The 14,242-nt window shown below is 56.0% G+C and overlaps 1 protein-coding gene across 1 annotated transcript; it reads left to right on the forward strand.

Moving 5' to 3' along the window:
* Positions 1 to 5,418: 5,418 nt before the first annotated feature.
* LHX1 (LIM homeobox 1) lies at positions 5,419 to 7,978 on the forward strand. The gene is made up of 5 exons (XM_035561090.1): positions 5,419 to 5,588; positions 6,451 to 6,677; positions 6,829 to 7,106; positions 7,252 to 7,417; positions 7,599 to 7,978. Exons 1-5 carry the CDS (start codon positions 5,419 to 5,421, stop codon positions 7,976 to 7,978), a joined length of 1,221 nt encoding a protein of 406 aa, XP_035416983.1.
* The last annotated feature ends 6,264 nt before the right edge of the window (positions 7,979 to 14,242 follow it).

The raw sequence follows: 14,242 nt of genomic DNA on the forward strand, positions 1-14,242 counted from the left end.
ACAGGGACGGGGGCAGGGCTGGGGCTGCTCCTGCACCCGCCGCAGGTAGGCGGGGGGCAGCGGCGCCCCGCCGGCGGTGCAGACGCGTCGTCCCCGCGTTTTACCGGGACAGCCGATTTGCCCCGTCCCAGCCCTTGCTGGGCAGTCCGAGGCCACCTTCTGCCGGTGCCCCCCGCCCCCGCGCTGGGCACCCCCCATCTCCGGTACCGCGGCTGCGGGGACCCGACGCCGGCCCCGGCCCCGGCCCCGGCCCCGAGCGGCGGCAGGAGCGGGGCCGGGAGCCTGGGGGGGCCCCGGGAGCCTGGGGGAGCCCCGGGGCCGGCCGAGCCCGGTGCCCCCGGTGGGACCCGGCCCGCTCCCGGGGACGCTCGGTGATGGGGAGCAGGGAGCGACACGGCCCCGCCGAGCCTGGAGAGACGAGACGATCCCGGGGTACCGAAACGATTAATTCGCTAACGAACTGCACCTTGCTTTGCTGTTTTGGTTTTTTTTTCTCTCCTTTTTTTTTTTCTTTTTTCTTTTTTTTTTTTTTTTTGTTTACCTCGCGGCCGCCCCGCAGCCGGGGCTCGCTGCGAGCCGGGGGCAAGGAGCGGGGGGCGCGCCGCTGGCAGCCGTCGCTTGCCGTAAGGTGAATTTCAGCCAGAAGTCAAACGATAAAATAGGTGGTGAGGGCGGCGGCGGTGGGAGTGCCTGCGTGAGTAATGGCCTCGGGCTTCCGAGCCCTGAACTTAACGTGCCGAGGAAATCCCCGGGGTCACAAAGTGGGAGAAGCGCTGCAGCCCGGGGCGAGGGATTTTACCTCCGCGGAAAGTCGCCGACAACGCACCGCTCGCAGCCGGGGCGGCCCCCGGACCCCCGGACCCCCGGTCCCCAGCCCCGAGGGGCAGCGCCGGGGGCGCGCACGGAGCTGCGGGCGCGCTCCGAGGGGCCCCGGCGCCGGGAGCCGCTGCTCCGCCGGGAGAACGGCCCCGAGCCGCCGCTCCCCGCTCCGGCCCTTCCTTCCCTTCCTTCCCGTCCTTCCCTTCCCTTCTTCCCTTCCCACCGCCTTCTCCCCGCCGGGCTGACCACGCGGCTGAATTTATGAAGAGCGATGTTTTAGCAGAAATCCCCCCGAGTCTCCCATCAGCCCTAAATCCCCAGCCTGCTCTCCCTGGGAGACCTCATGACACAGAGCATGCCAAAACAGCTTCGTTTTGCCTATGCATTAGCAATCTATTTTACCTTTTTGACATCTCTCACACATAAAACCGTAAGAGAGAAATAAAATATCTGTCTCTGGGCGAAAATAAAGCTTTGCCTCCCTCCTGATCTATAGGATATAAAATAAAGCCATGGCTTTGATAGTGGCTTTTCCTTATACCGGAGTTGCTTTTGCACACACGGAGACAATGAAGATGGATGAGCTGGGATCGGGGCGTCCTCCTGGGGTTTGTTTCACCCTCTTTTTTTATAGTCTCCCCCTCCCCGTCCCCGCCGCCTCTTTACTTTTCTTTCTTTTCTCTTTTATTCGCCTTTTATCTGCCCTTTCTCTGTCCGGCAGCCCGCACAAGCCCGCTCAGCTGCCGCCCGCCCGCTCCCCGGCAGCCGGTCCCGCCGGGACCCCCGGCCCCACGGCACCGCCGGGACCCGCCGGGGCTCGGGACCCGCTCCGGGGGCTCGGGACCCGCTCCGGGGGCTCAGGACCCGCTCCGGGGGCTCAGGACCCATTCCCGGGGCTCGGTCCCCACCCGTCCCCGGCGCTCCCCGGCAGCTCTCGCTGAGACGCGCACAGGCCCGCGGGTCTGTAATTATTTATTGACCGTGTTTGCCATAAGCAGTGCGGGAGCCTCGGGCGGCACCGGCAGCGGCGTGCGGAGGGGTCAGAGCCCGACGGGAAGGGGCCGGAGCGGAGCGGGGCGGCCGGGCCGCGTTTGCCCTCGGCAGCGATCCGGCACGGCCGGGGTGAGGGGGAGCTCTCCGGGAGGAGCACCCCGCGGGGGGAGCACCCCTCGGGGGGAGCACCCCTCGGCTGAAACGCCTCTGCCGAGCTCCCTCCAGCAGACCCAGCGCGGCCACGGAGCCTGCCCAGCGCCGGGCTGCTGGCACGGGGCCGCTACGCGGCGGAAGGAAGCCGCCCTGCGATGCCTCCGTGTCCGCGTAGCGCCGTAGCCGCTGTTCCCGGCACCGGGCAGAGCCGCCGGGTCCGGCCCCGCTGCTGCGGGGGGCGGCCGGGGCCGTGCCGGGGGTGCCCGCAGCCCCCGCGGGGACCGGGAGGCCGCAGCCTGGCGTCGCCGGGCTCTCGCTGCCCGCGCCCGGCTCGGGCGTTTTTAAACGAAGGAAAATTTCAATATAAAACAAAACCAAAAAAAAAGGAAGGGAGGGGAGGAGGCCGGGTGCCGCCGGGCAGTTCGCCGGTCCCCCCCCCCCCCCCTCGCCCCGAGCCGCCTCCGCCGCTCCCCGCGCCGGCCCCGGGAAGTTTCTCCGCGGCTCCGCTCGGGGGAAAATCGCGGCGGGACCCGGGGGGGGGCCGGGACGGGCCGCAGGGCGCCCCCCGAACAGCCCCCCCCGGGCCGTCCCGTGACCGAGCGCTGCGGGCGGCCCGCACCGGGCCATGGGGACGGGAACGGCGGCGAGAAAATGCAAGTCCCAGCTGGCTGAAGGCGGCTTTTTTCCTCCGCGTTAGATTTAAAATAAATTTGATTTTTTTTTAATATATATTTTTTAATTTCGCCCTTTTTTCCCCGGTCGAAGGGGACCGGGGGGGGCGCTCCGTTCCGAAACACCCCGGCTGCGGCCCGGGGCGAATCCCCGAATATAACGGGGGGATAACGAGGGGAAGGAAGCGAAGCAGCTGCCGGGACGCGCCCCCGAGGCGTCCCCGCCGGCGGGTGCGTGCCCCCCGGGGAGGTTTGGAGCCGCTGGAAGCAGCGCCGGGGGCTTCGCCGCTCCTCGGGGGGCTCGGGTGGGGGCCGCCGCCGGGCCCCCCGCGGGGCCGGGCAGGGAGCGGGACCCCGCGGGGGCTGCGGGGAGCCCGGGCCGGGGGCAGCGGCGTGTGCCCGGAGCTGGAGGGGCCGGGGCCGCCCAGCTGCTTGCGGGGCCGCCTGGGGAAGCGGGGGGGAGACAAAAAAAAAAAAAAAAAAAGGCGCTGTGAAAGCAGCCCCGGCGCTTGATGGACAGGAGCCGCTCATCTCCTCTGCCGCATTCAGCCCTGCCGCCACCGCATGTCCCCGGGGGCCCGCACTCGGAGGAGGGGGGAGGTCCCCGGGCAGCAGCGGGCAGCTGGCGCCGGCCGGGGCGGGTGCGGGACCCCCCCTGTGCCGAGCACGGAGCGCCCCAAAGGCGGCCCGGGGCTCCGCGGGTCCCGCTGGGCGGCGGGGGCGAGGCCGGGCTGCGGCCGGGCAGGGCCGGGGCGCCCCGACGAGGCGGGGGGCATCGGGGGGCCGCGGGGCAGCCCCGGTAACGGAGCGGCCGGGCCCGGGGCCCGCAGGCTCCGCGTGTCCCCCCCCCGCCCCGGGCCAGGCCGGGGCTGCGGGCAGGGCACGGGGCCGCAGCTCCGCTCCCGGCACCGGGCGGCGATTCCCTGGCTTAGGTTTCCGCCCGGTGCTCCCCGTCTTTTCCTCCCCGCTCCCGTCGGCGTCTCCCCGAGGACGAGGAAGACGCCGGTGAAGGCGCAGCCGGGGGGCTGCGGGCCGCGGGCCGTGCTTGCGGCGCTCCGAAGCTCCCGGGCCGCTGGACCCCGCCGCTCCCCGGCAGCCACCGGGCAGCAGCGGCCGGACCGGGCCGGGGGCCGCGGGGGGGTTGCGGTGACAGCCCCGGGGGGCGGCAGCAACGCGCGGCGGCAGCGATCGCGTCCCTCCCGGCGGCTGCCCCGGGAGCGGCGGCAATGGGCGAGGGGCTCCGGGCGGCGGAACAGAGCGAGTCCTGCCCGCGGCGGGCGGCCGGTACCGGGCCCCCCCCCGAACCCCTGGGGCACGTCGGGGCACCGCGGCCCGGCCCTCCCATCACCACCATCACCATCGTCATCCTCCTCTTCCTCCTCCCGGGACGGGCGGCTCCCGGTGCCGCCCCGCACCCTCCACACCCGGCCCTGCGCACCGGGCGGGCCCCAGCCCCACCGACGGAGCGGAGCGGAGACGGGGCGCCGGTACCGAGCGAGCCGCCCCGCCGCCGCCGCCCTCCCGCGCCCCGCCACACCCCAACCTACCCCACGCAGCGCGTCCCGGGCCTCCGCGCGGGCCGGGCCGGGCCGGGCCGGGCCGGACGGGGCCGGGCCGGGCCGGGCGGCGTCGGTGTCGGCGCAGCCCCCCGCGCCCTCGCGGCTCTATAAAGGGCCGCGGACGCCCCGTCCGGTGGCGGCGGCGGCGCGGGGCGGGGGGGGGGGCGGCGGCGGGAGGCGGCGATTGGCCGCGGCGCGCGGTGACGTCTGCGCGCGGTGCATAAGGCGCGGCCGGGGGCTGCCGGGAACATGCAGAGCGCCCTGCGCGGCCGGACGGCGCGGGCAGCGGGCAGCGGGCAGCGGGCAGCGCCCTCCCCTCCGCGCCCCGCCGCTCCCGGCCCCGGCCCCGCCGCCGCTGCCGCCGCCGCCCCCCGGCCCGCCCCGCCCCGCCGGGAGGCGCCCCTCAGCCGGCGGCGCCGGGAGATGCCGGCTCGGCGGGGACGCCGCGGGTAGCGCGGGGGCAGGTAGGAGCCGAGCAGCCGCGGCCGGTGCCGCCGCCGCCACGTCGAGGGAGCGCGGCGGAGGGCGAGGAGCCGCGCTCGCAGCGCACCCACGGCCGCCCGGGCTCCCTCCCCCCCCCCACCCCCCCCATCCCCATCCCCGGGCCATGTCGCCGCGGCGGCAGCCGGCGTCCGTCTGACCGCTGTCGGGTCCCGATGTCCTGCTTTTGTTTTTCGGCTTTGCCTTTTTTTTTTTCTTTTTTTTTTTTTCTTTTTTTTTTCTTTCGCCTCCTTTGATTTCTCGTTGGGAAAAGCAGATGCACTTTGACTCCTGACTGCTCTACCTCAGACCTGAGAAAAACTCATCGCTCGCTTTTCGGCGTTTTTTTTTTGTTTTTTTTTTTTCCAATTATTGAATCTTTAATTTTTTGCGAGCGCCGACCTCTCTAGTCGTTGCTGTTTTACTCTCACTTATTGTCGCTCTGCCGCTGTTGGTAGCGGCCGGGATTCTGCGGTTGCGTCGAAGCGCTGGTCTCTCTCCTCGGGCAGTGGGTGGTTTCTCCTGTGTCTCCCTCCTAGGACACCCGAACGAAGATTTTTTTTTTTCTTCCTCCCTTTCTATTTTTTCTCCTCCACTTCTCCAAGGCTTTTAAAACAAACGCACGCACACACACAAAGCAAACCTACGCCGGTGTTGTCGCCTTTTATATTTTTTTTATTTTGAATTTTTTGCCTGACACCTGGGAAACCAATACCCCCCACTCTCAGAAATAACCAAAGACAATGGTTCACTGTGCGGGCTGCAAAAGGCCAATCTTGGACCGGTTTTTGTTGAATGTACTGGACAGGGCTTGGCATGTGAAGTGTGTTCAGTGCTGTGAATGTAAATGCAATTTGACAGAGAAATGCTTTTCGCGAGAAGGCAAGCTTTACTGCAAAAACGACTTCTTTCGGTAAGTACCGGCCCCCGGCCCGGAGCCGCAGCTCCTTCCCAGCCCATCCTTCATCCCCCTCCACCCGCCGGTGCCGCTCGGGGGGCTCGGGCCCGTCGGGGGCCGCGGGGCTCGGCCCGGCCGCGCCTCGGGATGCCCGCGGCTGCCTCGGCCGTTCCGAGCCGGGCCCGGCAGCGCGGAGCGGGGCGACCCCGGCCGCGCGTCCCGGGGCTCCCCGGCGGGGCCGCGGCCCTGAGCGCGGCTGCCCGGGGCCGGAGCCCGGCTCCCGGAGCCCCGGCTCGGGGCCCTCTCGCCCGGCCGCGGGTCCCGGCTGCGGCGGCTCCGCGCAGGGCTCAGGGCCGGCGGCACCGGGGCCGAGGCCGGCTGCCGGGGAGGGCCGGGCCCGGCCGCCGTGACGCCGAAAGCGGCCCCGGGCGCGCCCTCGAGCAGCGCCCGCGGCACCGCGCCCCGGCCGGGCCGGGCCCGCGTTTCGGCGCCGTGTTCGTTGGGGTGCGGGACCCGGACAGCGCGGCCCCGGCGCCCGATGCATCCTCCAGCAGCTTGTGCTCCGGCCACGTCAGTTCTTTTGGTTTGGGTCGGTTTGTCTTTTTTGTTGTTGTTTGTGTTCTTTTTTTTTATTCTTCTTCTTTTTTTTTTTTTTTCCAAGATATAATTCAGGGAGATATTCGTTAGGAAGGGAGAACGCTGGGGAGGGATGGGTTTTTGTTTTTGTTTTGTTTTTGTTTTGTTTTTGTTTTGTTTTTGTTTTGTTTTTGTTTTGTTTTTGTTTTGTTTTTGTTTTGTTTTTGTTTTGTTTTTGTTTTGTTTTTGTTTTGTTTTTGTTTTGGTGCCCCCTCGCCCACCGCCGCCGCTCTCCCCGCAGGTGTTTCGGGACCAAGTGCGCGGGCTGTGCCCAGGGCATCTCCCCCAGCGACCTGGTCCGCAGGGCGCGGAGCAAAGTGTTCCACTTGAACTGTTTTACGTGTATGATGTGTAACAAGCAGCTCTCCACCGGCGAGGAGCTTTATATCATAGACGAAAACAAGTTTGTCTGCAAAGAAGATTACCTAAATAACAGCAATACTGCCAAAGAAAACAGCCTGCATTCAGGTGAGGGAGCGCGGGCGGCGGGGCCGGGAGCCGGGGCTCTGCTTTCCTTCTCCTCCTCTCCTTTTCCTTCTCCTCCTTTTCCTCCTCTCCGCCGCCGGATGGGGGGAGCTCCGGCCGGGGCCGAGCGTGACCCCCGTTTGCTGTCGCGCAGCCACCACCGGCAGTGACCCCAGCCTGTCCCCGGACTCCCAAGACCCTTCCCAGGACGACGCCAAGGACTCGGAGAGCGCCAACGTCTCCGACAAGGAGACGGGCAGCAACGAAAACGACGACCAGAACCTGGGGGCCAAGCGGCGGGGCCCCCGCACCACCATCAAAGCCAAACAGCTAGAGACTCTGAAGGCCGCCTTCGCGGCCACCCCCAAACCCACGCGGCACATCAGGGAGCAGCTGGCGCAGGAGACCGGCCTCAACATGCGGGTCATCCAGGTACCGGGCGGGGGGGGCCCGGGGCTGCGGGCGGCTGCGGGGCGAGGGGGGAGGCGGGCGGGCGGGCACCGTTCGCGTCCCGCCCCGTCGGGGCTCGGCGGGCCCGGGGCAGCCGGTGACCGGCCCGTGTCCGCCGCCCGGGCAGGTGTGGTTCCAGAACCGGCGCTCCAAGGAGCGGCGCATGAAGCAGCTGAGCGCGCTGGGCGCCCGCCGGCACGCCTTCTTCCGCAGCCCGCGCAGGATGCGGCCGCTGGTGGACCGGCTGGAGCCCGGGGAGCTCATCCCCAACGGGCCCTTCTCCTTCTACGGAGGTGGGTAGCGCCGCCCCTCGCGCCCCCCTCCCCAGGGCCGGGCCCCCCCCAGCCCCGCCGCCCTGCCGGGGGCTCTGCAGGACCTGGGGGGGGGGGGGTCCCCGGGCCCGGCCCCGAACGAGGTGGGGGAAGCGCTGCGCGCCCGGGCGTCACCTTCCCTCCGTGTCCGCTTGCCCGCTAGATTACCAGAGCGAGTACTACGGCCCTGGAAGCAATTACGATTTCTTCCCGCAAGGACCTCCCTCCTCGCAAGCTCAGACGCCGGTGGAGCTGCCGTTCGTGCCCTCCTCGGGGCCGCCGGGCACGCCGCTGGGCGCCCTGGAGCACCCCCTGCCCGGCCACCACCCGTCCAGCGAGGCGCAGCGCTTCCCCGACATCATGGCCCACCCGCCCGGAGACTCGCCCAGCCCCGAACCCAACCTGCCCGGGTCCTTGCACTCCATGTCCGCGGAAGTTTTTGGCCCCAGTCCTCCGTTTTCATCGCTATCCGTCAACGGTGGTGCTAACTACGGCAATCACTTGTCACATCCACCCGAAATGAACGAGGCGGCCGTGTGGTAGCTTTAAAACGGACTGGGTCTAAGTAAGTGATGAGCATCTAGTCTGCTTATTGTTTCGGTGTACAGAAATGAATAAATATACCGTCTCTCCCGCCCTAAGACAATGTGACCTTGGGAACGAACTGAACGCGAACGGCTCCAAGGCAAGCTTTGCTCTAGACCAGGACAATCTGCCTCTTTACGGTTGTAACAGACAAACAGACGAGGGGACTTTTTTGTACCGTTGACAAAGAAACTGGTGAAGCTGTACAGTAAAGTGCTGCCATACCGTAGGATGGCGTAAGTTTGATTACCCTGTTGGATGTCATCCTAAGAGCCACAATCCTTAGAAACTTCTCGTTTAAAAAATACTGATTGAATGAAGGAAAGGTCAAAGAAAAGGGGAAAAAAAAAAAGCTTCAAGAACTCTAGCGTTCCCGGTTAAGGATGGTTCTGGCATTATGAATTTGTTTGTTAATTTTTGTCTCTCAGAAAGTTCGACAGCAAGAAACTCTTTTTAGCTTCAGCCATTTCAGCCTGCTGAATATCAGGTGGGACAACTTTCTTTTTTCCTTTTGTTTTGTTTTGGTTTGGTTTTGTTTTCCAAAATAACAAATGCTAAATGTTAAGCCCTCAGCACCAACTCTTCTACCTTCACAAAGCTACACGTACAAAACCTCCTCATCATAGCAAAGGTCACCAACCAGACCTCTAACGAAAATGACTTGAAAAACAAACAAACAAAAAGTATTCTACCTTCACAGAGAGAGAAAAGCTAAACAAAAAGACTCTATTGAACTAAAAAACAGTCAACTGTTTACGTCTAATGTTAAATTCAGGAGTTCAATGTTTTACTAATAAATCCTGTTTTAGAACCTCTTGTTCAAAAGCAAAATATTTTGAGCAACCAACCAAAATAGTTCATTTTCTTTTCTGTAGATGTTATAACAGATTGCAGGGCTTGTGGTTCACTGTGCTAGTTTGTAAAAGGTGTTGTTTACAGAAGGCAAAGAAAAAACCCACGAAACCCAGACAGTTGCCAAATAAAGTAAATATATAGCACAAATACTGTAAGGTGCTTTGCACCAGCAACCCGAGAAGGTGTTTAAAAAGTGTTACAAGGTTAAAAAAACAAACAAACATCTTTGCTAATTTTTAGTCCTGTTGAACATTCATGGAATTGTTAATATGACTTATATAGACCCACACAGGTTTTATTTTTGTGTCTTTAAAATAAAAGTCCAAAATATTTAAATTTTATGGTCAAATATGCAGTCAACAGCTGCTACTTTTTTCTTTATATATTAAATTTCTCATATGTCTTTTATTGTTCTAATAAACCTAAGCTTGTGTGACCTCCAGTGCATATTAGACCATTCACTGTATGAAAGAAAACATGTTGGATAAAATTTGTGCGTTTTTAATAAAATTAGAAAATCTGATGTTTAGATAACTTGTGTTTCATTCGATGTTTTAAGCATTTTGAAATGGATTCTTTTTGAGTAAAATAGCCCTGAAAAAAAGAGTGATCTGCTATACTGATAATCCTGTCCGGCTGTTTTGTTTTGGTAGGAGTCTAAACCCTGCTGCCAATGCAGATCACAGGTATCGGTAGTTACAGCCTTTCTTTACATCTGCAGGCTCAGTTGGTAAAGTACAAATAAAACACTACTCTATACGTTAAATTGTAAAATTGGAAACTAATCAAATTGTTAAATATGTTAGCTTAGTCTTGGTTTATGCTAAGAGAAAACGTACTCTTAATGTGCGTTTTATGCATAAACAAAAATGTTTTCTGAATGTCAAAAACTCGCAAATATGTGTTTTTTACTTGACCTATTTTTAGTTAAATTAATTCTCCAAAGGTAATTTTTTTTCCTAATTAGATGGTATGGAAAGTAGCATAACCTCAATGTCCTGAAAGTAATTTTAATCTTTTTTTTTTTTTTTTTTGAGCTGAGTCAATTGTTTAATAGTGTTTGGTATGTGTGAAGTTCTCTACAGGGCAGTGGGGGAAAATATTTTGCTTTGCACTAGATATGTGCTAATTTTCTGGGAGGAAAAAAAATCTGAAACATTGTGAAACGACAGATTTAATGTTTTTATTACAAATTATTGCAGAGTCCCAAATATTCAGCTCCTCTAAAGTCTCACTGATTCCAAGAGGACTGTGAGTTGTGTTAGAAGCAAAGGATTGGGTTCAGTTCTGAAAGGTCACTAGTTGTTTAAATGTTTTCCACCTGCTGAGCTAATAGAGTGGGATGAACCATAATTGCATATTTTCCTTCATCTTTTGACTAGTTGTGATTCTGTCTGGCTTCTTTTTTATTTTATGTAGACACAGAAATTAACTCTAAAACACAGGCTTCTACATTCTCAGCAATTCAATTATTTAGCTCTTTGGACTGAGGGGGAAAAATCAAAATGCTTTGAAGTTGTACAATTTGTATTTTTCAGTGGCGATTTTTTTATTTTTGTTCACAACTTGGTTTCCATGCCCAGCAGAGGGGCCATCTGGATGAAGCAATAGTTCACTTTAAACACAAAATGTCTTATATAATAATATAAAGATAAAAACTATCTGCAAGGGATCTGTTAGTGTTTCTAAAAAAAAAAAATAATCGTGCTTTATTAAATACAGGGGAGACTTCTTAAATCCGTGGGCTCTGTGCCTAACTCTTTATTTGTCTTTTATACTGTTGCTGTTTTTTTGCCTCTGTTTTCCATTTATATGAGCAAAGTAACAGGTGATCTGTTCATTACAAACTTTTATTTATCTGGGCAAATGCTGTTTATAAATACTGCTATTTGCGCTTCTGCTCTATGCTGCTGTTTTATTGTTGAATCAATTATTTTAAATGAGAATTTCACTGAATAGGCTTATTTTGTAGAAATCATGTCTGCCAAATAACTCCCTTTCCCTTTCCCTTTCCCTTTCCCTTTCCCTTTCCCTTTCCCTTTCCCTTTCCCTTTCCCTTTCCCTTTCCCTTTCCCTTTCCCTTTCCCTTTCCCTTTCCCTTTCCCTTTCCCTTTCCCTTTCCCTTTCCCTTTCCCTTTCCCTTTCCCTTTCCCTTTCCCTTTCCCTTTCCCTTTCCCTTTCCCTTTCCCTTTCCCTTTCCCTTTCCCTTTCCCTTTCCCTTTCCCTTTCCCTTTCCCTTTCCCTTTCCCTTTCCCTTTCCCTTTCCCTTTCCCTTTCCCTTTCCCTTTCCCTTTCCCTTTCCCTTTCCCTTTCCCTTTCCCTTTCCCTTTCCCTTTCCCTTTCCCTTTCCCTTTCCCTTTCCCTTTCCCTTTCCCTTTCCCTTTCCCTTTCCCTTTCCCTTTCCCTTGGTTCAGTGTAGGTCACTGGTTTATACAAGGGACCGAGGGGAGCCTGCCTTTTCTCAAAGCTCCTGCTGCCTTTCCTAGGAATTTTGCCCACTGTAAGGAGTAAGCACAGGAGCCGTTCCCATGCTTAAAGCCAAGCGGGATCCAGTCTGGAGGCCCCAGCACTTTGCAGATTTGAATTCTGTGCTCTTCAGAGCAAGCTCGGTGTTTCTGAAGGCCCTAATCCAGCAACAATTGCACAGTCAAAACTCCTTTTGAAATCATTGTTGCGTCGGGTTCTTGTAAGTCCTTGTTTACAAGAGCATTTCCATTGACTTCAGTAGCATTACTCGGGTGAATAGCGGTCTGCAGGAGAAGGCCCTCTGAAAACATGTGCTGCTTGGATGGGTTTTACACGCGTGTGCTAATTCTATAACTGCAGAAACGTGGCCATGACATGTATGTAACTGTGCATATGTGCAACCTATTTTCAAAAGTGTTTTTAGAATTGCTCTCTTCTGATCTTTTCTTCCTGGGCTGCTCCTGGTCTCGGTGACCTTCACCTTGTTGCTGTATCCCAGCAGAAAGTGCAGTCGGATGACGTTAAGCCCCGCGCAGCCCCGCTCTGTTCGCCCGCTTTTCGGTGGCCTCGATGGAGTTAGCCGGGGGAGCGGTGCGTGCCCTCCTGGTGCGGACAAGGGAGCTCTGTTTTTAAACGTGCAAGACTGAAGATTTTGCAAATCCCATGTGTAAGGCCGTTTACTAGGAAAAAAGGTACACAGGAGAGATTGTAAGTATTTATTCATATCGAGCTAATCTATGCAGGGGAGATATTTTAAGGATAATAAAAGTGTCTTTAGAATGCTGCGAGTTTCCAGCATCTGAACAACTCTGCTTTTGGCTCACATCGGCTGCGTGCTGCGTTCCACTGTGCTCTCATTGTGTGGCACTCCTCTGCCGTTTCCTTTCTTCTTCAGTCATTTCCATTATCTATTTACTCAGGCCGTTGCTTGGGGAATGGTAGGGGATTTGTAAAGATCTGTATCCCAAGAGTAAGAATGTACTTAAATTATGATTTGTAGACAAATGATGTATATTATTTTAATATGTGTATGTGTACCCAGATGCTGAGTGACGGGTACATGATACAAATCTATAAATAAATATAATTTAAAAATATCAGTGGTGATTTACATACTTTTGCTATTCTAGGAAGTGGCAAATAACGTAGTGTCCTCTTAGGAAAAATTCCTTTTGCCATGGTTGGGAGTTTTTCCCTGAACAAGAATGTTGTATTTAAGCCTTGCATGTTCTTGCAGCATTAAATATAAGCAACTGCAGTCTTGCTTTCTGTTCCTAAGCCAGTATGCAGACTAGTATTTACGTTCACATACGTTAAGCTTAAACAATTGATCCGTATCCTTGAGCTCTGCCTGCGCTGCTGAGCCAGGGACGGGGAGTTAGCAGGGAGCAGTGCTGGTGAAGCTGGAGCGGGTTCTGGAAGGTCTTTTATTTGTCTGCCATTGTGCTGCGGGGCTCCGCGTTCCTGAGGGCAACAAAACGTTCCTGAAGTTCTAACTGAAATTAGTGGCACCACTAAAAATATGTTTCGGTTATGAATCCGTCTGTGATTGCTATTCTTCTTCTGTTGCTTTTTAAACAGTGTTTGTGTTGCTTTTAGTTATGGACCATGAAGTCAGGCTTACAAAGCTGAGCTGCTCGTTGTCTGGATAGGTTTTCATTCATTAATCCCAGTAAACCCAGCACTATAATGTAGAAATGGAAGAGTAAACGTGGCCGTACAGTTATCTGGCCTTCGCATTAGTAGATATTTGTCCTTGAAATTACTGTGACTGGCATCGTAAGGGTACTCTTAGGATGACTGATTTTCTGCGGGGTGTTTACCACTTGCGCGTGGAATCGCAGGGCTGGATGCATGTGGCTGTTCTCATTGTGTTCCCACTTTCTGTTTCTCAGAGAATACCCCTTGGCCCTCCACTTGACGCTCCTTGGGGATAAGGGGCGCAGTTGGTATCTCTCAAGTCTTCTGTTACGGGCTGCCTTGAAATTCAGGAATATCTTTGTTTTGATCACAGTTGGAGCGCAGTTTGGGCAGCGTTTTTGGCAGCCCTAAGAATTAGATTTTTCCCATTTGGTTTCAGTACAAGCGTGCTTCCTGCAGAATGGGAGCCTTTAAAGAGGCTGATGGTATCTCAGTTGTGAGGAATGACTGGGTAGCTCTGTTCATCTCAGAAGCCCAGGCTTGCAGGACAGGTCTACTGTGATTTTGTTGGAAGGTCTGCATGTGGCGTGAGGATCGTCATGCAGCACAGACTGGAAATGTAAGCTGGAAAACGTCCCCACTGACTTCTATAGAAACGCAGTCTAACACACGCCGAGGTGTTTCGGTGAATTGTTGAGGGTGAACCTTATGATAAAAACTACCTTGTGCGATTGAGCCTAGCATGTCGGGAAGAGCTGCTGCGCTCTCTTTTTTTGTGCACTGCACGTGTGGTTTGCTCTGTGAGGTTTTTGTGGAGGAAAAATGGATTTTTGCTCTGTCTAAAAAGGTTTTCTTCCAGTTTTTCAATTGTCTCTGTGTGGCCTTGATGCTAGAAGCATCTTTAGTCATATTTTATTCAGATAAACTATATTCATTACGTTTTTGGATGTAAGAACAATTAGGAGTTGATTAAATCTTGAAAATAATTGTATTTTTTGAATGAGTGACAGGTTAGGAATATCAGAAATACTGAAGTAAATATAAATAACATTAATAAATTAATTAAAAATATAGATAAATATTTATAGCGACAGAATTTTTTATAAACATCTAAATTTCCTGTAATCTAACTTCTTTTACTTGTTAGGTTTTATGTGTGTTCTTTCCTGCTTTCCCCCATCTTTTTTCTGTTAAGTTTTTTTTTTTTCTTTTTTCACTGACAAACTGTGTTGCTGATTTAAAAAGAAAATCTTAAAATGA

Source organism: Cygnus atratus, chromosome 20 (assembly GCF_013377495.2).
Source record: "Cygnus atratus isolate AKBS03 ecotype Queensland, Australia chromosome 20, CAtr_DNAZoo_HiC_assembly, whole genome shotgun sequence".
NCBI classification, from domain to species: domain Eukaryota; kingdom Metazoa; phylum Chordata; class Aves; order Anseriformes; family Anatidae; genus Cygnus; species Cygnus atratus.